The sequence below is a fragment of the Salmo salar genome, chromosome 11 (assembly GCF_965601325.2).
Source record: "Salmo salar chromosome 11, fSalSal1, whole genome shotgun sequence".
Classification (NCBI taxonomy): domain Eukaryota; kingdom Metazoa; phylum Chordata; class Actinopteri; order Salmoniformes; family Salmonidae; genus Salmo; species Salmo salar.
In genome coordinates, this window is record NC_138301.1 from 19,778,780 (window position 1) to 19,805,480 (window position 26,701).

Below are 26,701 nucleotides of genomic sequence, written 5' to 3' on the forward strand. Positions count from 1 at the left end.
ATGTCTATTCTTGTGATGTAAATATTCTTATATGTATACCATGTTAAATCCATATAAATGCAGAATTGGTAAAGTGGGGATTCAAAATATTTAATTTACAATAACAGAATACTGCAGTTATGAAAAAAACATTTTAATTTCAATTCTAAAATCACCTTAACTATGTTCACACAAGATTTAAACCTCAAAACAAAGAAACAAATTATTTTATTGGCATTTCTACTGTGAACAGCTTGTGGCAGGCAGCATTAGAAGCCCAGAGGAGCTCTACTGGGCCCTGCAGCGTGGATACCCAGTCAGCTGGTCCAGTAAGGTCTATGCCCTCTGGTCTCAGTCTGAGAAGCAGCAGCAGGTATATATTGCCCCCAACCATCTCCCAAAACAACTGAGGGCTCCCGCCCCTCAAGCAATCAGCATGCACGTGGCCTCGACAGACACGCACACCGTTCACATCGTGCAGAAATAAACAGGTTTCTAAATTAACATAAGGTTAAATACAGACAAAATGTTTTTAATGTGTGCCAGAGGTCGCTCACAATAACATCAAAATAATTTACATTGAACAAAATGATGAGCTTCTTAACGTAGTCTACATGGTGGTCTAGTTGCCATTTCCTTGGTAATTGGAGGACTAACACGTATCAGTGAATCAGGAGGAAGTGAGAGGCTGAGCTCCTATAAAGCGTAGGGGGTGAAGCAGCAGTAAGAGGAGTTTCCACAGTGATGTACACTGTGGCATTCTGGGAAAACAGCAAAAACCCTCCACGTCAGCAAATCAAAAATGACCACTTTATAGAATCAGAGAAAACAGAAGTCATTAAATGTTGAGTGTGAACTACGTATCGATCAGCCAAGGATGATAAAAAAAACTGCAGTTTGGATTAAAGAAGACAAAGAAACTGGAAGAAGACAAAGTGAGTTTGTTGTCGTAGATACTCTTGGCTTTATACTCACAGTCTCTAAAGTGGGTGGGTGGAACGAGCATCGCTCTAGCCTGGTGAAATATCAGATGTGGAGAATTTGAACCAGGTACATATTCACAGATGGGTCAGGTAGGCTCTATCGCTAGTCTGCCTAACAGAGGGAGAGCGAGAAACCAAGTGCAAGAGGGAGATGAGGAGAAATAAAGTGTTGCAGAGAAGAAGGAGAGGAAACGGACAGACTTGTCTTTCCCTCTGGCTACACAGCTCTACTCTGATCGTGCACCCATGCCTGGAACATTTTCGTTAAATTGATTTGTCTGTATGGTATTTTGTTTATTGAATAGCTTTTGCACTTCCCTTTAAACTTCACAGTACAATAAACTATAGTGCACAATATGATTTCTGAGCCACTCTCCCCTAGAGCTCAGATGGGAGGACAAGAGATGGTGTATGAGCCGCACTGATCTGGTGACGTCGTCGAGTCAACGTGGGGCCCCACGCCAGACAGGGTCCCTTGGCCGGGCCAAGCTACACTGCGGCAGGCAGGCAGGCAGGCCAACCAGCTAACTGGGACGGGCCTCAGAAGGGCCTCAGTCCTGCCCCGGGTCCTTGACCGGGCCCCCATCCAGGTAGATCTTAAGGGCCTTCTCCTTACGAGGTGAGTAACTGACCCGGTGGCCAGTCTTCAGCAGGCGGCTGCTCTCCCTCTTCATCAGCTCATTGCGTTCGTCTTCAGACTGTTCCATAGGCTCCTCTGTGCTGTCCCTGAAACCCCAGAGCACAAGCTGTGAGATTTTCTGGAGAATATACCTATATTAAACCAAATCTCTGCAGTTTTCCTGAACATCCCATTGTCATTACACAACAGCTACTCATTTGAAATGGCAAAGGGCCCTGTTCCAGTATGGCAGAGTATGATGGGTTTACCTGTAGAAGACCACAGCGCCATCATCACAGATGTACAGAGGCCACACATTCAGAGTGGACACTTTAGGGTTCCAGTCCAGATCCTGATGGATCTCCAGTACAGAGATATCACAAGGAAATGTTCCGCGCCCCTGCAGGAGACAATCAGGACACCAGTCAGTAAATTGGAAAACATTTCAGGAAATTAAGTGGAGTGAATCAACGCAAGAGTAAAAATAAATCCTAACAGCATCAAAAACAGTTTACCTACCTTCGCAAACTCCAGGTTTTCAAGAGGAACACCACTTATTTCACTGAGCTGGAGAGAGAGAATTGATGTCACAAATTGCCTTTTAATATTCATTTAGCATGCCCTATAATTTACCTTGCAACATCTACTTATGCGTCTCAAAGTCTAGAGGCTGATGTTATATACTGTGATGTGAAAAGTTACAGTGCATCTCACTACTCCCAAGTGGTGCATCAGACCCAGTGATGTCGCTGGGAGCAGCACTTAGTGGGTAAGACAATCCCACAGTGCTGCCTTGCAATCCAGCGTGTCTGTGGCCTCAGACATGTGCACCAGTGTACAAGGCCTGGCACCACATTCAGGACGTGAATACACACACACACACCTTTTCCTTGAGTTCCTCCACACTGCTGCTCTCCAGAACCACTTCCTGGAAGGGCTCCAGCTTCATCTGGGCGGGGTTCCAGCGGCGGGTCAGCACAGCCAGCTGGGACATGGACTTCATCTTCTCCGGTCCTGGAAAGGAGGGTTAGGGAGGCTGAGCGAGCACACACACCCACCCACTGTCTCGGTCTGCCTCTCTTTCTCTCCCTCACAAGTGATACTCATTCAGATGAGAGACAATTCAGTTCTACAGGGCTTTTCCTTTTACAGAAGTAATTGTTAAATCTTTTTTACGTGACCTAATATAGGAGTTTGATATAAAGCAGTAATATATTTTAGAGTAAGTTTGTCTCTTTTCAGGCTATGATGACCATGAGGCGATTTACAAATGGTTCTGAAGAGAGTAGTCGAAACAATAGCAAACCAGTATTACCATCTAGAACCTCCAGAAAGACCTCCCAGTTACTGGAGATGTTGATGTCCTCCTCGTAGACGTGGTAGTCCAGAAACACTGTCCCTGGGTTCTTCCACGTCTTCTTCCTGAGACGGAACCTGACCCCACACACACAAACAAAATTAGGATTCAACAGCACTTCTATCAATAAGCATCAGCTGTGAGTCAGTGCTTTAAAAAGGTCTCATACACAGTACCCATCCATAAGAGAACAATGGCACCCATAATACTTTGAAGTGAGAGGATCTGCAGCAGGTAGCCTAGTGGTTAAGAGCGTTTGGCCAGTAACTGAAAGTTCGCTGGTTTGAATCCCCGAGCGGACTAGGTGAAAAATCTGTCGATGTGCCTTAGAGCAAGGCACTTATCCAGAGCAACTTACAGGAGCAATTAGGGTTAAGAGCGTCTTCTAAATGACTAAAGACTGACATTCTGATTGTATCACCACAAAGACACATGTGGAACCTTTTACAGTCAACAAATGTTTTCCTGAAGAAAACATGTAGGTAAGGGATTCAAGTGTATAATATTTGATGTGTGCCCATACATTCGTGTGCATTGGATTGTGTACATAGATCTTAGATATGCAGATTAGAGTTACGTGACTGTACATGTTTTTAAGTGTGTAAGGTGGAACCCACTTGTCGATGTTGAGATCCAGCTTGCATTGGTCTTTCAGCTGAGGCATTAGCTCCTCTTTGGACTGTTTCACAGTCATGCCCTTAGCAAACACTGTGTCCACGAGGAACTTACAGGGCTGGGGAGAAGAGACAGACACACACCATCACTTAAGCAGGAAACACAATGACATATACAACTGTCACATAAATACACCCTGGTGACAAATCCATCAGCAACACACCTACAGGCAGCTGTTATGTGAAGAAATTTCACAACACCGAATAACAATCACTTATGTGTCTGAAGAAACATCAGCTCATCCCAGTCCTTACCTCTGCATCATTCACTAGTAGCTGGTACACTTTCACCCGATACTCGCCCTTCTTCAGTGCTCTGCCTAATCGAATGGTTATCTGTAAGAAGACCAAGAGGAGCGTCATGGATAAGATTGTTTGTAAAAAAAAAAAACACTATTATCTTTTGAAAATAAGTCATGTTTTGAAAGGGGCAGATAGTGAGACGCTACGGACCTTGTTGTCGTCAGAGAAGGAAGAGAGGGTCTCGTTGAGCCGTACACTCTCAAACTCCTGGTTGTTGGCGTAGACGCGGAACACCTTGAACTGGGTAGAGGTGACCCCCACGAAAGGCTCCAGGTTCTGTTTGAACGCTGACAGAGTTATCCTCTTATCCACGTGGACCAGTACACCTGACAGGCAAACAGCACCAAAACATACGTTTCAATTAGTTGGAACAAACTAATCATATAACAGTATATTCAATACTACATGTGGATTTTGTTCTAACAGCATCTAAACCAGTGTTTCTTAACCCTCGAGGTGTTGCTCCCCGGTCTGTCAGATAACTGACATGAGTGCTTATCTTAAATGAACCCCTTCACATCCATGGACTATATTTAGTACGATATCAAAAATGTGCCACAAATTCTGTTTTCTGTAAATGCATGAAATTTGGTGTCAACACAGTTAGCACAAGTGTCTAGATAGAGAATAACAATACTAAAATGTCAATATGGCCTATCATACTTTAAAATGACTTCAGCATATGCATTTTGAAATACATTTCAGAATTAAATTGTTTAAAAGCATATAGTATTGTTATCTGACCTCTTCTAAGCCCAAATATATGATTGAACTCATTGTTGTTTGTGAATTACAGCCATTTCTGTATCGTACTAAATTTTGTCTTTGGACAAGTGGTTACTGTTTTTTTTGTCGTCACCCCCCTACAGTATATGCAATACAAACTGTCTTAATGGAGATTGGAGAGAGTCATTTTACAGCGTTCTCCCTCTCTCAGATCTTAAACATCTTCACATCTTATTATACAGTAAAAGCAAATCCAATGGAGAGTGAGGCCTGCTACAGCACTCTCCCCCTTTCTCACAAGCACACGTGCACACACATACCAGACATACACACATGCGGGTGTGCATGGTGGGGTAAGAAAAATTTGTCATCTTTGAGCACTTTCTGACCACTTCTAACATGGGGAAACATGTATGGAAGGTTTCATTGAAATCAAAATGGTGCTGTAAAAAAAGTGATCCAATTCATAATATGAACGACCCACACTTATTCCACTGAAAAAGGTACAAAAAAACAATTCTACAGTTCCCACAAACTAAACATTCAATCAAAAAAAGTTAGGACAGACTAAACAAGATTAGAATCAAAGACCTGCATTTGTAAATACATTTAGAAGACGTACATTTCTGGCCTCCTTCCCCAGAGCCGTCCTCCTGTGCATATGGTTCTGCTCTGAAGTAGAGGTAATAGGATTCCGCCTTGCTCTTCCCATTCTCATCATACTCGCTGTCCGTGCCACTGTCCTCCTCGGCTGTGTCCCACGTCTCTTTCTTACCCTCGTTGGCCTTGGAGCGGCGGCTGCTGGTGATGCTGTGTGAGTCCAGGCCATTGGCCAGCTGAATGGGGCCACTGTCAGCGTTGCACAGCGTGTCACTGCTGTGGCTGGAGCTCAGGATGTCACTGTCAACTGAACTCGTGCTGCGGTCGTTGTTCACCTCAGAGTCCGAGCGCTCCTCCCCAGGGAACTGGGTTTCCGGGTCAGAGTAGGTCCCCCCGCCGGCCGCCCGGATCCGGTTCTCCAGCTCTCGGTTGTCGACTGCAACGACAGCGGATACGGAGGAGTCTAGTTCCTGAGAGGGTGAGGGGGACTCGATGTGCTCGAAGTCGCTGGTGTCTGAGCTCTTCTGGCTGTCACTGGTGCAGGAGCCCTGCTGCTGCTGGAGGGACAGGTTCTTCAGCTTCTCTGTGCTCTCCTCCAGGATGGTCTCTACAGAATTCCTGTTGCCCTTTGACCCCTCAGAGCACTCCTCAGGGTCACCGCCCACTTTTTGGCAAATAGTTCTGTTGGTGCCGGGGGATTGCACAGGGAGCGAGACAAACAGGCGGATTGTGTTCCCATGGCGATCCAGCAGTTTCCACAAGAGGGAATCAGTGAAAGTGACCTGGTGATCTGGGGATTCAGAGCTTTCCACAAAAACCTAAGAGAAACCAGATAATGGACAAATTAGGTTTGTGTTACATCTGATATCAAAGCACTGCTGAAAAATTGTTTACAGATACACAACATTAACACAGCAGACACAACCTGGAAAGGACAATAATAAAGTAGAGTGCGACCTTGTTGCTCCTGAAGAAACCCTCTGCTTTCAGTGTCTTGTTGGGCACGTAGAGAAGCCGAAGGTCATTATAGCAGCGCTCCAGGACAACACGCATGGTTTCAGCTGAGAGCTCTGTGGCCTTTCAACAAACAATACACACACAGTGGAGAGATACCTCACCACAGATCCCAAAACAAATAGTGGCAGATTTCATGGTCTTACAAGTGTGGACTGTATCAGGCTGGATTAGACTGTATTAGATAGAAAGGAAGAATTAAAGAAGAGTGTCTGAACTAACTTACCTGTGCAATGAGCTGCTTGAACTCAGTGATTGACTGGTTTAGATAGGCCCTGATGCTGACTGGAGGGGCGACAGTGTCAGTCTTCAGATCCACCACGTGAACCTTTACCATCACCTCTACAGAGACACACACCAACCAGTCACACACACAACTCACTTCCAAAAAGGCTAAAAGAGTTGCTAGTTATAGTATTATATTTAAAGTATTGAATGTGTTTTACTGACCTCCAGGTTTGTATGGCTGGAAGACTTGCTCTGGTCTGCGGGTCTCCAGCAGCAGGTCAAACATGTAGGAGGACTTGACCCCGCCCAGCAGTAGCCCCATGGGGGTGTCGTCCTCGCCCTCGTACGAGCGCTCCAGGTACTCATGGAACTCATCGTACTTGACAAGGCGACAGCAGTCCAGCGGGACCACCCCATCCAGTTCCATGAGCTAGGGGGCAGAATGGGTGGCCAAAGACACACACAAACACACAAACACATCCAATTGCTAATAGACACATAAGATAATGTTTTGAAGATTCTCTTGGCCATTGCAACCCCCCTTTTATTCTTAGAACTATGTCTATCCTTGGACCACTCTCTATTCTGACACCGACCGCTAGCTGGTATGAACTGCAGCTGCTGAGTGAGATTAGCTTTCAATGCTTTCCTCCGCGTTTAGCTTCCACTCTGACGTACCTTGTAGGCCATCTCTGTTGCCTCTCTGAGCGTCTTGTCCTTGTGCACTTCCAGCTTGTTCTCCATCATAGCCATCATCTTCACCGGATGCATGCAGAACAGCTTGATCTGACAGAGAAATACAGATCAATTAACAACAAGACAACCTCTGTGAAAAACAACAGAACAACATTCAGTCAAATGACCGACACCGTTGCCCATGGGAAAGTCCACAGGAGGAGGATGTACCTTGCAGGTATTGCGCTCGATCTCCCTCTGTCTTTTCTCCTGCTCCTCAGACTCCTTCTCCCTCTGGACCAGATGCTTTATGTGCTCAGGGAAGTCATCACAATCCAGATACTCTGCCGTGGTAACAACATGGCCCATCAGTCAAGAGATCACCATAACTAACTGGGGGTCCAAGTCATTGAGAGAGACTAGGAAAGTAAAACCTACTAGGATTGTTATACCCACATATTTCACTTTATACAGTTTAACAGTCATTTTAGACATTTAAAAGCAAACTTGATTATGGAACTAGACTTGGTTCAATATGTTTCCCTTACTTGCATTCCTTGAGGGGTCTTTCAACCTATAAATCAGCATATACGCATTCGTAGAGCTATTGAAACAGAAAAACATCTTATTAAATGCAAATGGAGAAAAGGAAAATGAGTAGCCAAATCTTAGAGAGTTCTGTCTTTCTTTCCAAACACATGAAAGAACAGTACATTATGTAAAAGCTCAGTTATCAACAGGGCTTTGTCCTAGCCTGAATAACTACCCTCTTGTTTTTCTCCCAGGGAGACTTCAATAAAATGTAGGGCTCTGTGTAAACAAGCCGCGGTTCATCCCCATTAAAGCTTCCTCTGGTATTGAACGTTGCGGTGTGTGGAGTGGGAAGCTAACTGATGCTGGTAATGTTCTGGCCATGTAGGCATGCATTAGTAGGTACATACAATGATATTGTGAGAGGGGAGAGCCAGGCATGGGAGTGAGATGTGTTCAGGGACATATTGATTTCAGAGTGACTGAGAGACAGGAGCTCCACTGACCTTGCAAAGGCACTGGAGTAATAGCCTCTGCTCCCTGAGGACCCTCCATACGTTTTCCTGATGTCTTCCTGGGTGATCTATATAAGGACACACACATCAACACACTGGATCACCACCGTTGAGTTTCTGACAACTGTCAGTTACAATGACAGGCGTCGATTTCTTAAGTCTATTTAAAGCGTAGGTCGAGGAGTTATATTGATGCAACCTGTGTCGAGTTGCTTTGTCTAGTATTACATGCATAGTAAACATAAGTTATTGTAAGACTGATAACCTTGCTGACGTGCTGGTCGTTGAAACTGTACCACTGGCCATCGCTGAAGGACTTAATGCAGGCATAGTAGTGGCCACCTGCAGCGCTGCCCGAATGCACCATGACCGAGAACAGCTCAAAGGTCAATGAACTCTGGAGACGAGACAGAGGCAGGAGAGAGAATTGGCTAACAATTAATTCTAATGACAGCAGATTGCACTACATGCAAACAGACCAAGATGGGCTATAAGACACAGGGAGTACGGGTGCTACAGTGTAAGGACTGTTTGTGTGGTATTACATACAGTGTTGAGGCTGGGTACCTTTGGCTTCAGGACCCTCTCAGTACTGCTGGCGCTGTCCAGGCAGATGCCCTCATCCACACCGTCGTCCGCCGAGAAGTCGTTGCTCATCTGGTCGCTGTGGCAACTGCCTTCATTCTCTGCCCCGCTGTCAGTGCAGCTCTCCGTTTGAGGAGATTTCTATGAGAAGGCATTGATCAAAAACAAAGAGTGGGATGGAAAGAGAGAGAAAGCAGACAGAGTTCAGGTATCAGTTACACTCATGAATTAATGATGACTTCATGGAAATTACTAATACATGAAACATAATCGAAAATCTAATTTGAGTGGACCTGAAAGGCTGGCACTATTCCACCCCGGGCCTCCTTACTCTATCTAGAGTATAAAACACATGGGAGGCCACACTGGGCTGGTGTGTCTCACCTCGTCCTCCACGTCCATGAAAGGACCCATGTCCAGCTCCTCAGGAAAGGACATGCGGTCGTTGAGTTTGATGCGGTGCATAGTGGTGTAGTCAAAGTCAAAACGCTTCAGCTGCAGAGTCAGCAGGTAGGGAAAGTGCAGAAACCTCAGCCCCTGTGGAGGGAGGGCAAAGGGCATGGGTCAGAACCCAAATTACCTGGGCAGACCAGTGACCACCTTCACTTAATACCCCCCCCATCAGTTCTCCCATGACCCAAAGGGAAGTGTGGTCTTAACATCAACAAGATCACTAGTCTGTATACTCACCTTACGGGCATCACATTTTTTCTTGCAGCGCTCACAGAAGTACTGGTTGGCCCCGTCCAGAGTCTCTGGCTGGACGAAGGCCTGCAGAGCCTCCTCCTGTTTCAGTGAGTCACAAAGGCACTGTATCAGTAACAACTCTGACCACATATACCTCACATTACACTGTCTTACTATTAACAGTCTTAGGAAAATGCAGGAGCACACAGCAGGGTCTGGACTTCAGTGTCTGCGCGGTGAATACGACCGTGCAATATGACCATGATAGCTTTGATCTCTTCAAACACTTGGATTAATACGGCTATAGTCATGAAGAAGGGCAGAGACATAAGAAATTGAGGCAGAGAGACACGCACCACGCTGCCATAAGCCTGGCTGGCCCCAAATGGTCTGATGACCAGAGGGATGTCCAGGTAGGTGTCGATCCTCCAGCTCTCATAGCCACACTCCAGACAGCGCACATAGTCCTTCAGCTTCCCCTGGTAAAGCTGGTTAATCAGGTCAGCCTGAGGGGGGACACAACACGAGGGAGTCAGGCCCAAGCAGTCACAACACTCACACACATGCATCTCTCAGAATTCTGAAATACGCTCTTCACTGCTCACACTGAACCTACTACTCACACAACTCTATGCCAGCTTAATAATAATGTAAACTCCCTAAACTCTAACACTCCCCAAAGACAATGACTCGGCTCCTCTCAAAGAGTCAACACATTTCACTTAATATGTGATTGCAACAGCGGGCTCATTAACTGGGTAAGACCCTATTTAACAAGTAGAGACCAATTGGTCCAAGTGTTGGATGTTAATGGAAAACTGTCTAATGCAAAAGGAGATTAGCTGTGGAGTCCCGCAGGAGAGTGTCCTTGGTCCACTGCTCTTCCTACTGTACATTAATATGAAAATCAGCCTGCTCTTTTAAATTGTTTTTGTACGCGGATGACTCTGCTCAATTGATGTCCCAAAAGAACAAAGCCTCAGTAGAAGAGATCCTTAGAGCGGAGTTATCCAATATTACTAAATGGCTTATTTGGTTCCAGAGTAACGCTTGTAAGGTCCCCTGGTTTCAGTGTCAAAGTGGGCAACTCAGAGGTTAGACCAAAAACATCACCTTGGGTGTTAATTTGATAGGTACCGGACCTGTGAGATTATGTTTAACAAAAATAAACCCCAAAATATAATTCCTAGCTCAGACCTCTAAATGGCTTGATATTGAGACCCTGAAGAGTCTGGCAGGTAAGCTAGTTCAGTGTCACTGATTATGTGTGCTCATCATGGTTCACCAGCAGCCACAAACATCTAAACAATTTAGGATTTAAAAACTTTTGATTCTACAGAATAAGCCACAGATAAAATAAGCTTGTAAGAATTGTATTTTAACTCCCCCGGCCCTCGAACTTATCTGGAGGTCCAGCATTTTAAGCAGCTTGGCTGGCTATCTGTGTAAAAAATAAATGTTATTAATTGAACTGGTCTGGTAAGGGCCACAGAATTATCACTGACTCAGCCCTCACATACCTATCCAATTATGTTTATTTAGAGATGTCCACCAGCATAATACCTGCGCCAGAGACTTGAATAGTCACCATTTAAAATGTAAGAGTATATCTGGTAAGAACCCTTTTTTATATTCCAGTGCTGTTAAACTTAAAGCCATTCCAACAATAACCTCATTTAAATAGAATGTTAAAAGCTAGCTAACGATTGAAAAGTAGCAAATATTTTCATGTCTGTATATATCTGGAATATGTAACTAATCTACCCCGAGGGTGCAAAACATTAAGAACATCTGCTCTTTCCCTGACCAGGTGAAAGCTATGATCCCTTATTGATGTCACTTGTTAAATTCATTCAAATCAGTGTAGATGAAAGGGAGGAGACAGGTAAGAGAAGGATTTTTATGCCTTGAGACATGGATTGTGTGTGACATTCAGAGGGTGAATAGGCAAGACAAACGTAAGTGCCTTTGAATGGGGTATGGTAGGTGCCAGGTGCACCGATTTGTGTAAAGGACTACAAAGCTGCTGGGTTTTTCACACTCAACAGTTTCTCATGTGTAATAAGAATGGTCCATCAGCCAAAGGACATCCAGCCAACTTCACAACTGCGGGAAGCATTGGAGTCAACGTCGGCCAGCATCCCTGTGGAACGATTTTGACACCTTAGAAACCAAGCCCCGACAAGTTGAGGCTGTTCTGAGGGTAAGAGGGGGTGCAACTCAATATTAGGAAGGCATTCTTAATGTTTTGTACACTCAGTGTATGTCAACAACTCAAAGAAATAGGGACCACAGCAGAAATAAATCTGACTTTATTGTGCAATCCCGTTCTCGTTTTTTGTATGCATGTAATGTGTACATGTAATTTTTTAAATGACAAATAAAATCAAACACAGTTGAAGAAAACAATAATAGAAGTTCAAATAAGTACCGTAAGTGGAGAAAACTGCTGCTGGGGACACAAATATAGCAAAAATCAAAATGGGACTTTGATTAACCACTGATAATGCAGAGCATTCTTTACAAATACAGCTAAACGCAGGAGCTCACGTGTTCGAGCCTAGTGCTTCTATCCACAGTGAATTAAGTGTTTACGGTTCATACCAAACTCCTGAGATCAGAAAACACTAACCCTCAGCCTTACTGGCTCCTTCTCACCTTCCCACAGAAGGCCCTTTGTTCTGGGCCTGGGGTAGGCCCCTCATTGGCTCCCTGGATTAGTGTTGTCAGACAAGTGGCAGGGTTCACTTTTCTTTCATACCTGCTCTGTCTGCTTCCATTTCTGCTCCAGGGCATCAAACATGACCCTACACAGCTCCTGGACGTCATGCTGCTGCCAGGCTGAAAACACAGATACACAGACACCACAGAAGAGACAGACAAACACACACGGACCAGTTAAGGCACAGTGAACTGTGTGACAAAACAAACTAAGTACCCCTTCCCCCACTCTTCCAGTTCCTTTATCAAAACATCAGAAGCGGTTGAGCCTGGGCTCCTCCTGGTTACGGGGAGGCTGCCTGGCGGGGGGGGGGGGGGGGGGTCTAGTTGTAGAAGTGCGACAACCCACCTTCGCTGCTGTCCCAGCCGAAGCTGCGGGTCACATCGGTGGTCTCGATGGCCCTCTTCTTACTCGTCTGCAGCAGCAAAAACAGCCTCTGTAGCTGGTAAGGGATGCTGGTGACTGGGTCTTCCTCCGACTCCTCAAACTCCCAGCTGGAGCGAACAGTGGACAAGTAGAAAATAGTTAAGACAAAGCTCTTCATTAAATACAGTTTTTAGTAGAACAATACAAGGAGCTTCACGAGAACAGGGACTTACTTGTACAGCGCATTTCTGAACTCTGGGGTCATAAACAGTGTTTGTAGAAGGCTGTTCAAATAGCAGGTCATGGCCTGGTTAACCAAACCCACATATCCTGCAGAGGGGGAGAAAGACATCAAAATCAAATGTTATTTGTCACATGCGCCGAATACAACAGGTGTAGACCTTAGAGTGAAATGCTTACTTACAAGCCCTTAAACAGCAATGCAGTTAAGAAAAAGTGCTAAGTAAAAAATTGAAAAAATGTCAAATAATTAAAGAGCAGCAGTACAATAACAATAGCGAGGCTATATACAGGGGGTACCGGCACAGAGTCAATGTGCGGGGGCACCGGTTAGTCGAGGTAATATGAACATGTAGGTAGACTTAAAGTAACTACACATAGATAATAAACCGAGAGTAGCAGCAGTGTAAAGGGGGGGCAATGCAAATAGTCCGAGTAGCCATTTGATTAGCTGTTCAGGAGTCTTATGACTTGGGGGTAGAAGCTGTTAAGTAGTCTTTTGGACCTAAACTTGGCGCTCCGGTACCGCTTGCCATGCGATAGCAGAGAGAACAGTCTATGACTAGTGTGGCTGGAGTCTGACAATTCTTAGTGCCTTCCTCTGACACCGCCTGATATAGAGGTCCTGGATGGCAGGAAGCTTGGCCCAAGTGATGTACTGGGCCGTGCGCACTACCCTCTGTAGTGCCTTGCAGTCGGAGGCCGAGCAATTTCCATACCAGGCAGAGATGCAACCAGTCAGGATGCTCTCGATGGTGCAGCTGTAGAACCTTTTGAGGATCTGAGGACCCATGCCAAATCTTTGCAGTCTCCTGAGGCAGAATAGGCTTTGCCGTGCCCTCTTCCCGAGTGTCTTGGTGTGTTTGGACCATGATAGTTTGTTGGTGATGTGGACGCCAAGGAACTTGAAGCTCTCAACCTGCTCCACTACAGCCCCGTCGATGAGAATGGGGGCGTGCACAGTCCTCCTTGTCCACAACTATCTCCTTTGTCTTGATCACGTTGAGGGAGAGGTTGTCCTGGCACCACACGGCCAGGTCTGGCCTCCTCCCTATAGGCTGTCTCATCGTTGTCGGTGATCAGGCCTACCACTGTTGTGTCATCGGCAAACTTGATGGCGTTGGAGTCGTGCTTGGCCATGCAGTCATGAGTGAACAGGACTACAGGAGGGGACTGAGCACGTACCCGAGGGGCACCCGTGTTGAGGATCAGCGTGGGGGACATGTTGTTACCTACCCTTACCACCTGGGGGCGGCCGTCAGGAAGTCCAGGATCCAGTAGCAGAGGGAGGTGTTTAGGTCCAGGGTCCTTAGCTTAGTGATGAGCTTTGAGGGCACTATGGTGTTGAATGCTGAGCTGTAGACAATGACCAGCATTCTCACATAGGTGTTCCTTTTGTCAAGGTGGTAAAGAGCAGTGTGAAGGGCAATAGGGATTGCATCATCTGTGGATCTGTACCAAATTGGAGTGGGTCTAGGGTTTCTGGGATAATGGTGTTGATGTGAGCCATGACCAGCCTTTCAAAGAACTTCATGGCTACAGATGTGAGTGCTATGGGTCGGTAGTCATTTAGGCAGGTTACCTTAGTGTTCTTGGGCACAGGGACTATGGTGGTTTGCTTGAAACATGTTGGTATTACAGACTCAGTCAGGGACAGGTTGAAAATGTCAGTGAAGACAATAGCCAGTTGGTCAGCGCATGCTCTGAGTATGTGTGCTGGTAATCCGTCTGGCCCTGCGGCCTTGTGAATGTTGACCTGTTTGAAGGTCTTACATCAGCTACGGACAACGTGATTACAGTCGTCCGGAACAGCTGATGCGCTCATGCATGTTTCAGTGTTACTTGAGGCGAGCATAGAAGTAATTTAGCTCGTCTGGTAGGCTTGTGTCACTGGGCAGCTTGCGGCTGTGCTTCCCTTTGTAGTCTAGTTTGCAAGCCCTGCCACAGCCGACGAGTGTCGGAGCCGGTGTAGTACAATTCAATCTTAGTCCTGTTTTGACGCTTTGCCTGTTTGATGGTTCGTCCAAGGGCATAGCGGGAGCTTCCGGGTTATAGTCCCGGTCCTTGGAAGCAGCAGCTCTACCCTTAAGCTCAGAGCGGATGCTGCCTGTCATCCATGGCTTTTGGTTGGGGTATGTACGTAGTCACTGTGGGGATGACATCATCAATGCACTTATTGATGAGGCCAGATGATGAAGCCAGCCAGACGTGGTGTACTCCTCAATGCCATCGGAAGAATCCCGGAACATATTCCAGTCTGTGCTAGCAAAACAGTCCTGTAGCTTCGCATCTGCTTCATGAAGTGAGCAGTCCGGGGGGGGTTACGAAACAGGAAGTGAGGTCAAGTCTATGCTGTTGACAGAAAGGGTGTACCTGTGTCAGACTTGTTGAGGATGGAGGAGTAGGAGTAGCTGGGGCTGCTGTAGTCACTGCTGCAGCCCACCGTGCAGTCTCTGGGCAGGGGGCCGATGAAGCGCTCCTGGCGGTCATCCAGACCACTGCTGCCCGCTGTCCCCGACTCATCCTACACAAAGGACAATTAAGCTTCAGTTTATAAGCTACAACTAGTCTACCAAGAATAAACTGCATGTCAATCCCTCCTCCAGGGGAATGCCCTAGGCATGCTGGTATTCATATTAACCATTAACTCTTATCTTCCCCACTCACTCACCGATGCAATCTGAGGCTGTTCTCCATCCTTGTCTGTGAGTTGGAGGAAGTTCCTCTTCCCGGGCTCGAACCCGGACTCAGTGAGGGACATCTCACTGCTGGGGTCCAGCGGCCCCTGGGGGAGAACAGAAAGAGAGAAAAATCCTTCAGTTTGGACAGGGAGGTCTGAACATGAGAAGATGGCAGACGCAAACAAAATAAAAAAAGGATTTGAGATTGAAAAATATCAGTAATTCCCCACAATACAACCTAATCAACCAGTCAACCAGAGGTTCCCATTGAATTCATAAGGAGAATCCTCCCCATGATCATTCAAAAGATGAGCATTTAGGACCAGTTTGTGGAGCATGCTATGAAGCAGCAGTGTTTTGTCATGTAATGTTGGCTGTAGAAGAGGGAGGGGGGAGTAGCCAGCAGTGGAAAGAGAGCTTAATCCACTGACCTACTCTTGTGAGATAACTCCAGCCTCAGATTACTTCAGGGACAGGAAAGAAAGACTGGCGTACATAAAGCTATTTACACACTATGGGGAGGATACAAACGGCACCATTTCAAGCCGCTGGTCAGTGAGTGCGGCTCAGTTGAACAGCTGACGTAGAGTAGACAGTGTAGCAATGTGAGGAGGAGCAAACAACGGACGTTTTGGAGGAGCTTGGTCGAGTACACAAGTATGTAAGCCCCCCCACCAGGATCCAATAAAGGGACCTGGGATCATAAGGTTGTCTTAGGGCACAGGCACAGACTCACCATGTCCCCGGTCTTGCGCCATGCCAGGTCAAAGGTGCCGTTCACATAGCCCGCCTTGTGGGCCACATCCTCGAAGAGTTTGGAGAGGGTGGTGGAGGCTGGCAAGTTGAGGGTGAGCCTTTCATTGACTGTCTTAGCATTGGTAGTGTCCTGGACTATGCACAGCACTCTGGGCTCCTCCGCCGCATTCTCTACCTGTAGGATACAGGACACATACAAACCCCTTGAGCACAGAGCACACACACCTCCATTCAGTTTTCTACTTCATGACAAAATATTAAAACAAAACATTATCAGCAGCTTATTTGCATGCATTCAGGGAGCCGAGAGATTTGACTACAGTCAGTGGTTAGGGCATTCTCATACATGAATGTCATCATAACAGGCGAACGAACACCAAACAAGAAACTAGAGCAGGCAGGTGGTGCAATGCAGGATTACTATCATATGACCTACGGTGTGGACCTTACATTGCATTAGGTTCTTGGAAGATGCAGATTAAAATAGTAGCCCAAACCTAGAGAGGGAGGCACATTACAAAGACTGGAACAGAGCCATGTTTCCAAACTTTCATACAGTGCCAAAAATTCCTCCATGAGGAATCTCTCATCAGTAAGGAAACTGAAAATATCTGGTTAAGTAACTCATCAAGGGACGGGATGACGGTACATTTTTAAATTGACCAAAAACCATCACATGCAATGATAGATCAAGATTTGAGCCTCATGCATACATTGAATCTATAGGGCTAGTCTGGTTTACCATCTGCATGTCTAGTGAGAGCCTCACACCATCGCAACCTATAGACCTTCATTGTTTCTATTCAGTCTGGCTTTGTCCATGTTATTTATGAAATGATGGGCTAGTTATTCAGCAAATCTAGTGAAGCCAACATTTGTTATGAATACAATGTCCACTACAGTGTATCAGACTATTTTCCCCAAAGCAGGCCTTCCAGGAATGACAAGATAAACCTGTCCAAGACAGTGATGTTTGTGTGACTAAGTGTGCCCAAAGCAACTGTTCCAGTGAGGCTCACGCAATAACACGCGCTTAAAAGGTCTATCAGCACCATTACATGGCAAGTGCTTATTGTGACCTTTATTTAATTGTCCACAATTATAGTCCATGAGTGTGGTGTGTAGGCATTTGTCAAATGTTTCCTAATCAAAGAACCTTTTGTATTTTCCTAAATAATTCAAATGAGTCATCCCCCAAACAAATTCCTGTGGTCTGTTTATTTAACCTACATGCGTGTCATGTTGGCCTGGTGTTACCGCCATTTGGGTTAACAAAACTGGCCCTCACTCAATCAGCCCTCTATTCTAAAAGTTACTATTTTGTTATGGTCTAGGCACAGTGACCAGCTGGTAGTAGGTTTGCCAAACATTCAGGACAGCAAAAACCTGATGCTCCATGCAGTCGTCAGCAAACCCCACACAGTAAGCTGCACACAATCACAGACTATCCACTCCGCTAGGAGGAACTACCTGAGAAAACCTCTTCTTCATCTCATCGAAAATACTCTGCCTGCAACTCCAAAACATACCCTAATGACACATGGGGAGGAGGGGTGAAAAACAAAGATTAAAACAGTGCAAACAGCTGTTACCGAGAAGGGAAACATTACGCAACATGCTAGAGTTTCTCTACGCATCCACAAGCACACTGGTTCAGACGAACTAACTGGGAATGGCACGCTTTCAATTCACTTCTAAACACCACCAGTAATAGTGTAGGTATTATTAAAATCAAACAGACAGAACAAGTAACTATGTAAAGCTGGTGATCTTGGCAAAATATGTCCCGGCCGATGCTACAAACAAGCCGCAGATGTCAACACGAGTGAATTATCAGATTAGGGGTATTTTTATCACAGATAATGTCGCAAGGTGCTGACATGCAGCCATAGGTGCTATAGAGCACAGACAAGCGCACTACACAGAACAGATACGAGAATCTAGGCTAAATGACAAACACAGAGGAATTATTACTTAACTAAAACCAGAGTTATTAGTCTGGATTTCCATTGTTAAATCATTATTGATTCAGTCAGGTGACACAAAATATTTCCCTGCTAATAGGGCAAATAACAGCAATCTAACACCCAGCATCAGTAGGCCTACAGCAACACTAACTCTATTGAAGAGCCTTCAGAGGGTGAGAGAACAACCTGGTCTATAGTCACTGGCTGGCAGAAAACCCTGAATTTCAGCAGAACTTCAGCCTGTAATTTTCAGTCTCATTTTCATGTCACTCCAGTCTGTAAGATCACATTTTTTCTTCAATCAAGAAGACCGTCTGGGAGGGGAAAGAAATTGGCTCTTTACTTCCTGGTTTCACAGTAGCACCTGAGGTCTAATGACTCTTCCTAAAACAGATACTGAAACTTTTCTATGCATGTTGTTTCTCGGGAACTATGAACATTGCATAAAGGGAAAGCAAGAGTGGGCTTGTTAACCTGCTTGGGGATTTGGTTTTCAAAATAACATTTAGGCCTGACATGAGCTGCCATGGGAATTACATTGCATTAACATGCATTTGCACATCTGACAAACTGTAGACATAATTTCCCGGAAAGAAGATAAAATGTCTCTAGTATAGTTACGAAAGGTCAGAAAGGAAGGAAAAACAAACATGACAATGAACGTAAATACAATAGCCCTTACACTGTATTAATGTCCTGTTAACTCCTAGGAAAGTCTGCTCACGCAACAGGCAAGGGCAAAGGAAATTATATGAGTGTTTGAAGCTAGCCTACACAACTTAGAGAACTAAATATTTGACTTGCAGACCTTGTTTTACTTGAGGAAACAGGAACAATTTAATAACAATACAACAGCAGTGCTATCTGGCATATTCTCAATGCCAGATTGAGGACTAAGTCTAACCTCAGAGGCCGAAAACTCTCCACCCCGCTGACTCATCCCACTGCACACGACTTCTGTCAAGCGCTTGAACAGCAGCTAGCAGGTGGCTCTACAAAGTTTAAACCAACCAGTTCCCTCTGGACGACTCAATAGTAGGCAGGAGTGGATATGTTGTGAAGCTACTGCTTCAAATAATGACTATTGCCTTCATTGGTTGGACAATAAGATCTTTAAACTGAGTTTGGTGCTGTCAAAAAAGCTGTTTCAAGTCACCTAACCTGTTCCAGTTCAAATTGAGACGAAAATGAAAGAATCGTTCTCTTGCTTGGTTAATGGATAACAAAGACGATTCTCCATTATTTTACACAAGACATCCAATGAAATATGAGGCCTAGCCATGCTCAAATGCAGAGTGACAGGGGCCCAGGCAGCGATGTGTGTAGGGTTGGAGATTGTCATCAGAGTTTGGCTGTGGAGAGCAGTGAGCCCTGCATTGAGCTGAAATAATGGTTTCAGCTGCGTGATTAGGGGGATGGAGAGAGGACTGATCAAGGCTTCGCTGAGCACAGCAGCACAACGGCTTGGGCCTTCAGCACTGGGAACACTTGATTATTGAGAGAGGCTGTCCAGAGCAGATTAAAAAACTAGTCAATTCCATTTTAAGGAGATGTACTATCCTACTGAGGCCAACATTCCAGTCTCAGCCCTAATACCAGCCTAAACAGAGGCTCAACACTCCTTGATCTGCCATTATATTATTTCTTAGCTAGATACACATTTCTAAATTAATATAAGATTTAAAAATTCTCATTCTAGTACCATTTACAAAAGGTTGGAAAGCGATTAACACAATATGTCAAAAGACAAGGTAATTATTTCTGATTACAATGAAAGCAGGCAGTTCACTGTCTACAGCCCTTGGCACTATATTTCAGCAAACTCAGGCAAGACTGGCCGGATTAGCTACAATAAATCTTCGTGTGGAAATTGTGGACACAAAAACAACCCTATGAAATGTTAATTGGGAGGCACTGACTGTCATAAAAACGTTTATATTGTTAACAGTTTGACCTAATTATATTTAGCAAATGAGGGTATTGGACCATTACTTGTTAGATGAACATCTAACATTATCACAGCTAGCTAATAGCACATTTTGTGTACACGACATATCAAATAGTTAACGTTAGCTATGAAACTAAAATGTCATGTGAGACTAATGCTTAGAAAAATAGATAGCCAGCTGGCTAGCTCTCGCTAGCTAACGTTACCTGTAACAAGGACTTTTTTGTTTACCCGATCTGAAACTAGCTTGTCATCGACAACGACACCGTTCAACTGGTTAGTTTGCCTTTGCTTTGACAAGCTAGCCAACTACAATTTAACGTTAGACATTGTTTTGAGCTGCTGCTAACGACATTATTAGCAAACTAGCCAAAAAAAAATACAAAAAAATAGCAATTATTATTCTACAGTTGTTTTATTTTCCATGAAGCTAGCTGGCTACCTCTTGTCCACCATAGCTTCCTAGTTAAACGTTACTACGCCGTTTTGAGCGAAACAGTCGGGCTTAAAGCTACAGTAGCTAACTAAGATTAGCATGCTAGCAATCTTTTCTAACTAGCTAGCTGAAAGCTAACGTCAGTTAGCCAACTCTGTCATTGCGGTTTTACGTGTCAATAGATAATGCCTCCAACTACTTTTCTGTACTAACTAAAAAGTTGTTTGCATCATTTACTGTCACAGGGATGATTGCTAAGGGCCTGTTGTTGCCAGAACCCGTTCTGGAACTGGCTATGGTAATCTCACCTCTTTGAGTACGAGCTGATTCTCTTCGCTGGGCACCATTTCCATTTGTGCGACAATTTATACAGGCATCTACCCGAGCTCGATGTCAACGGGAAAACTTTACGACGATGAACAAAAACATAATTTGTGTTTTTTCAACACAAGGGTCTGTACAACTAAACTGAAACGAATAAAAAACTTGTATGAAAATTATATAGGATAGTTTCTGTTACACCACCTAAGCACAAACACACAGCTATCAATGGGGAGGAAATGGACAGCCTTCAGTTTCGCGAGATTTCAGAGAAGGTGTCATCGTCACATCCTTAAACATCTCTGATGTCACTGATAACCTAAGTACGTAGATCAAGTCTGTCTAGCATGTTTACAATTATAATATTGACAAAGTTCCAGTGAAACTCTGTGCTTTTCATCCGCAGGTTTTCTTGTCGTGGTCCTTAATTTATAAGCATCATTTTTTCTCCACACAGATATTATATATGGAATAATCGGGATATATTGTATAAAAATACGTATTTGTTTTTAGAATATTGGTTCCGAAATAATATCCTATTGGGGAGCCAACTTGTAAATGCAGAGGGTTTTTTACTTATTTATAAGGATTTTGTTTTTTTAATCACTTTACAAGGTCCCTGTAACACATAAAGATTTTGCAATTGTTTTAGATGCCATTCCCTCAGGTGTTGCTTTAATATTCAGGAACGTGTCAAGGCCTGACCCTCAGAGCCTACCTTCCATTAACCCTGTTGACTCATCAGTAGGAAAGATTTGTTTCTCTTTTGGTCCATTCAACAACAGAGCGATACGAACCTTGTTTCAGCAGGATGTTGTATCTATACCTTATAGAACGGTTTTATTGATAATATCTGTTGGGGAAAAGTTTGGGTGTTGCCACACACATAACTACTTGTTAACAACCACTATATGAAGAGGTTTAGGAAAAACAAACTTAAATCGTACCTTTTGTAATGACCACCCAGAAACGGTGTTGCATATATTTTGGCATTGTATTCATGTAAGGAAACTGTGGCAAGACATCAGTAGATTATAATTGAACACATTTATGAAGATTTTACCCTATTGTGGAGAGATGTACTGCTTGGATTCTTTACCTATGATAGAAATAAGTTGAAACAATTTTATGTAATTCATTTCATTATTCTTTTGGCCAAATTTCATATTCACAAATGTAAATTTACAAACAAAACACTAGATTTTCTTACCTTACAATTCTTTTTTTAAATATATTTTAAGACAATTAAATACTCTACTCACAAAAAAACTGTTAGAATTATAAGTGTATGTATGTCCCTTAAGGTCCTTGTGTAATGTGATATTGTACCCCCTAGCCCAATTGTCCTTGATATATTATTTATATATACTTGTGTTCCCCCATGTACTTTCTGTATTGATTTGTTGTTAATAATTTAAAAAAAAAAAAATATATATATATATATATATATATATATATGTATATGCAGTGGCTGTTCTAGATTGTATGGCTCCTTGGGCCTGGGCCCCCTTCAGCCCCCCCTGACTGATTTTACTGTACAAAGTTAGAGTTGCGCTATTTGATAGATTCCCCTGCTCCCCCTACCTCAGGCTTCCAGTGGGAAGACTTGAGGTCAACCTACCCCCGCCCCCCTCCCCATCTCATACTTCTGAGTAGGAGACCTTCCCAGGCAGTAGCCTGCCTAGCTCACAAACTAGAATCAGGGTGCCCACTCCGATAAGGTTAATTGACCCACAGTCCCACACGGTGACATGTATCATTGACGTGACGTGCAAATGAGCGATAGAAAACCGATCACGCAAATATCACTATTACGATTTTTTTTGTGCGGACACCCGGTTCCACCCATGTCACCTATAAAGTACCTAAATCCACCACTGCATGTATGTACAGGTAACTGCCAAAAATAAAGGAAGCACTTGAGTAAATGAGGGATACAAAGTATATTGAAAGCAGGTCCTTCCACACAGATGTGGTTCCTGAGTTAATTAAGCAGTTAACACCCCATCATGCTTAGGGTAATGTATAAAAATGCTGGGCAGGCCATTATTTTGGCTGTCATGGCTATGCCCCCATAGGATGACAATGCCCCATCCACCGGGCACAAGTGGTCACTGAATGGTTTGATGAGCATGAAAACGATGTAAACCATATTCCAGGGTCGTCTCAATCACCAGATCTCAACCCAATTGAACACTTATGGGAGATTCTGGAGTGGCGCCTGAGACAGCATTTTCCACCACCATCAACAAAACACCAAATTATGGAATTTCCTGTGGAAGAGTGGTGTTGCATCCCTCAAATAGACTTCCAGATACTTGTGGAATCTATGCCAAGGTGCATTGAAGCTGTCCTGGCTCGTGGTTGCCTAACACCCTACTAAGACACTTTATGTTTGGTGTTTCCTTTATTTTGGCAGTTACCTGTATGTATGTAGGCCTATGTATGGATGTACGTGTGGATGTAACTTATGTCTGGCTGGCTGTCTGTTATGGCCAATATCACAGATTAGAATAGAATCTACTGTAAGGTCTAGTCCGGTACCAATCATCAAGTGGCATATTTTGGTAGGCCTAACAGTGTCCCCTATCTACTCGTTATTTTAAAATAACTATTAAACAATGAACACATTAACAATCATTATTGCAAGTGGGAGTACAGAAGGGAATTGTTAATTGTTTACCTAGAATTTCAACTTCTCTACAAACTCACCAACTCATAAATTAAAGCAAATTGGACATTTTGATTAGCAGTATAATACAGACAACTCAGTGAAGGTGAAAGAGACTCACAAACCAGTGTGGTACCATTTCCTATGTATTTTTTAATGACTAACATAAATGATCATCAGGTTGTCAACAACCATCTGGTCTCCATGGCGGTACACAAGTTAGGGAATAGGGTATTCACAAATGTACTTTTTCTTGCCAAGGCAGACCTCATCATGCCATTTTCCCTGTGCAGCCAGTGAGAGCACAACACAGCTCTCCCTCTTGGTCCCTGTGGGCTGCTTCTTGGTCTTGTCCCAGTTGAAGTAGCTGATGAGCATGCTGTTGACGTCTACATACTGGCCCTCCTTCACAATGTCTGTCACACCGATCCAGAACTCCTTGGTACCTGGCGCACTCCTCTTGGCATAGTCCCTCAGGTCATTGTTTTCATTGAGGTCACGTGGAGTGGCAAGTGTTCCACCCCATGCGATGCAGTGTTCGTTGGCCTCATGGTACTGCTTGGGTTCCTCGATGGTCAGGTAACACTTCCTGTGAGCTTTGATGCCACGAAGACAAACTGGAAGCAGAGGGAAGCAGTTTTACATTTATCTCCTTCAAACTTCCTCAGGCAATAACCCTACCTACCATGCTCAAATATTCCTGAAGAATGTGAATTATATACAAAATATATATTTACATGATATATTGGTGTATAATGTCTCACTGATATTTTCTAATCTATAGAATTTCAATCAGACATAATGAAGACTAGTAGGACCAAGCAAAGGTTTTCATCTGTATCTATGTTTCCTAAACCAAGTTCCCAAAATAAGACATAAGCCCTTTCAGTGGGAGAGAACCCAGATAGAGGCATACTATATGAGACTGTAACACTCTGTTCTTCCACCCTCGCTGTATAAAGAACCTGTCTCATCATAATACTTTTATATCCATCGTCATACATTTCCCAATGTGCTCCAGAAATTCAACTGCATTATCTTCCACAGCACATGACTCAGTGCTCTGTCAACATCATTATTGCTGCTGCGACGCATGAGGTTGAAGGTAAGAGTACTCCTGCCCTCTACTGGTGACTGAGCATATTAGTAAATGACGCTAACCCCTGATGTCTGGGGTTAGCGTGAATTACCATAATAAATATAAAATCATAATTTCTCTGCATCAATTCCACACTATTAGAAAAAAAAAGGTTCCAAAAGGGTTCTTCGACTGTATCCATAGGATAACCCTTTTTGATTCCAGGAAGTGGAACCCAAAAAGGTTCTACCTGGAACCAAAAAGCGTTTTCCAAAGGGTTTTCCTATGGGGACAGCCGAAAAACTCTTTTATGTTCCAGATAGCACCATTTTTTTTCTCCAAGAGTGCATGTACCACCTGCCTAACCCATAAGAAACATAGAGTAACTGCAAAATCTGCACTGTTTCCCCATGAGAGGCATTCCCTCTTTGAATCCTTCCTGGCCATAAATCAGCACTCAGTATAAGCGCACAGAGCAGCCATCCCCGCAATACCTGTCTGCAGAGCCGAGATCTCCTTCAGGGAGTTCACCTCCTGCCACAGCTTCTCCAGCTGCGACTTTACATCATCCTCATCTGCCGCTGCATCTCCATAGAAACACAGACAAGCAGGCAGGCATGTCAGAGAGAAAATGTACAGAAAAACATAGTAGAGCCACTGAAGTTTAGTGTAGTGTGTGTGGTGAGTGTTACCTCTCTGTGGTGCTGGCACTGCTTTCCTGGTACGAGATGGATGGCTATATCCCTGGTGGAGCAAGGTAAGAGAGATAACCAAAAAGATGGGGAGAACCAGACGCGCCATGTCTGCACTAAATTCCGACCAAAGAAAGGGGCACACCTTTTAACATTGACACAGGAGCCCAAAGCACTGTGGGCAGTTCACTATATACAGGCCCACTGTTTGCTCCTGCAGTGAGTCACCTCTCATTGGCTGACACTATGTAACTTTGGGTTTTTTCAAACGTCAGGGGGAACTGAAATACCATGGGTGGGGTGACAACAATGATGGCCCTGTTTCTGCCCATTCATAAATATTTACTTGGGACAAGGTGCAATTCATTTACCGTTTTCCCCATCCATTTCACAAACAAGCCGTAAATTCATTGACTGCAACACTGCACAGAATGTTCTGTATGAGAATATCTGCTTCTGTATCTGACCTCCCACCACTCCCCTGTGCATGGATACATTTGACCCACAGTAAATTAACCCTGAAAAAGAAATGTTGCTACTCCATAGATGGCTAAGAGATTTGTTATTTTATACGCCATGTCACCAAAATTATTTGTATGACCAAATGCATAGATTGGTCTCCCAATGCATCAAAACATTAAGAGGATGATGACATTTTGCTTGTCAACTCTAATTATATCTCACTCAAATGTGCTGAAAATACAGAGATTAAATTGTGTAACCATGGAAAACAGGGAGCTTAATAGAGCTGAGGAAGTCCAGCTCCCTGCTCTGGTGCAGCAGAGGTTCTTTTTAGTGTGTGATGTTGTAGAGTAGACAGATCAGATGGAAGAGGGGTGCAGTGTTAAGAAAAACTCTGCTGTCTGATTGAGAGAGCCGGGAAGCCCAAGCGGCACGTGGCCTCACTTAAATATGAATGAAGAGATACCTTTCAAATTTGATTAGGTGTAATGGTACAGTAAATATAATGTCTGTGTGAAACCATTTGCATGAATTAATTCCCAAAACCTGAAGAGCAACATTGAAAAGAAATCACAATGTCATAACAACACTCTAGAACCCTGGCCAGATAATAGTCTAGGGCTGTTGAGAGGTGCAATATGACCACATAGTTAAAGTGGTTTAGCTACACAATGCTAAAAGGATGCAATCCATATTTCAAATAGATTACAGTATTGGAGCATAAAAACAGTAAAAGATCTTCGGCATAAATTATGTTTATGCCAGTCAGAGAGATAAATTCTGCAGGCTTAGATGATAGTGCCTATAAATAGTACATAGGACATTGGCAAAGGTCACCCATTTGAGTTACGTTACCGTGGGGGGATAGGAGCTTGAGAAAAGGTC

General features: G+C 44.1%; 2 protein-coding genes across 10 annotated transcripts; both read right to left on the reverse strand.

The window, feature by feature from the left end:
• Nucleotides 1–69: 69 nt before the first annotated feature.
• Nucleotides 70–21,183, reverse strand: LOC106562100 (ubiquitin carboxyl-terminal hydrolase 47). Of its 8 annotated transcripts, none has more exons than XM_014126681.3 (30): nucleotides 20,901–21,167; nucleotides 17,712–17,771; nucleotides 16,222–16,416; nucleotides 15,476–15,589; nucleotides 15,178–15,328; nucleotides 12,798–12,894; nucleotides 12,547–12,692; nucleotides 12,238–12,317; nucleotides 11,908–11,925; nucleotides 9,833–9,982; nucleotides 9,480–9,575; nucleotides 9,174–9,326; nucleotides 8,754–8,930; nucleotides 8,470–8,601; nucleotides 8,196–8,272; nucleotides 7,707–7,762; nucleotides 7,390–7,502; nucleotides 7,162–7,269; nucleotides 6,706–6,913; nucleotides 6,482–6,597; nucleotides 6,199–6,318; nucleotides 5,264–6,059; nucleotides 4,066–4,241; nucleotides 3,868–3,948; nucleotides 3,556–3,671; nucleotides 2,897–3,015; nucleotides 2,465–2,595; nucleotides 2,101–2,148; nucleotides 1,851–1,981; nucleotides 70–1,688 (listed from the first exon to the last, which is right to left on the reverse strand). In XM_014126681.3, exons 1-30 carry the CDS (start codon nucleotides 20,943–20,945, stop codon nucleotides 1,514–1,516), a joined length of 4,185 nt encoding a protein of 1,394 aa, XP_013982156.2. In that variant the 5' UTR covers nucleotides 20,946–21,167; the 3' UTR covers nucleotides 70–1,513. The 8 variants fall into 8 exon arrangements, with proteins under 8 accessions (XP_013982156.2, XP_013982157.2, XP_013982155.2 ...); XM_014126682.3 differs by having other exon boundaries at nucleotides 8,772–8,930; nucleotides 11,908–11,928; XM_014126680.3 differs by having other exon boundaries at nucleotides 11,908–11,928.
• Nucleotides 21,184–23,717: 2,534 nt separating this feature from the next.
• LOC106562113 (tetranectin-like protein) lies at nucleotides 23,718–25,538 on the reverse strand. Of its 2 annotated transcripts, none has more exons than XM_014126712.3 (3): nucleotides 25,355–25,538; nucleotides 25,157–25,243; nucleotides 23,718–24,201 (listed from the first exon to the last, which is right to left on the reverse strand). In XM_014126712.3, the coding sequence occupies exons 1-3, from the start codon at nucleotides 25,461–25,463 to the stop codon at nucleotides 23,804–23,806; spliced, it is 594 nt and encodes a 197-aa protein (XP_013982187.2). In that variant the 5' UTR covers nucleotides 25,464–25,538; the 3' UTR covers nucleotides 23,718–23,803. The 2 variants fall into 2 exon arrangements, with proteins under 2 accessions (XP_013982187.2, XP_013982186.2); XM_014126711.3 differs by having other exon boundaries at nucleotides 25,157–25,249; nucleotides 25,355–25,536.
• Nucleotides 25,539–26,701: the final 1,163 nt, after the last annotated feature.

Excerpts from the sequence above, each read along its gene's own strand:
- LOC106562100 (XM_014126680.3), bottom strand. The coding sequence starts at position 20,945 with ATGGAAATGGTGCCCAGCGAAGAGAATCAGCTCGTACTCAAAGAG. Across the intron at positions 12,693-12,797 it reads TTCAGAAATGCGCTGTACAA|CTGGGAGTTTGAGGAGTCGG; the intron begins GTAAGTCCCTGT and ends TGTTCGCTCCAG. Across the intron at positions 6,598-6,705 it reads CCAGCCATACAAACCTGGAG|AGGTGATGGTAAAGGTTCAC; the intron begins GTCAGTAAAACA and ends GTGTCTCTGTAG.
- LOC106562113 (XM_014126711.3), bottom strand. The coding sequence starts at position 25,463 with ATGGCGCGTCTGGTTCTCCCCATCTTTTTGGTTATCTCTCTTACCTTG. Across the intron at positions 25,250-25,354 it reads AGTGCCAGCACCACAGAGAG|ATGCAGCGGCAGATGAGGAT; the intron begins GTAACACTCACC and ends GTTTCTATGGAG. Across the intron at positions 24,202-25,156 it reads GATCTCGGCTCTGCAGACAG|TTTGTCTTCGTGGCATCAAA; the intron begins GTATTGCGGGGA and ends CTCTGCTTCCAG.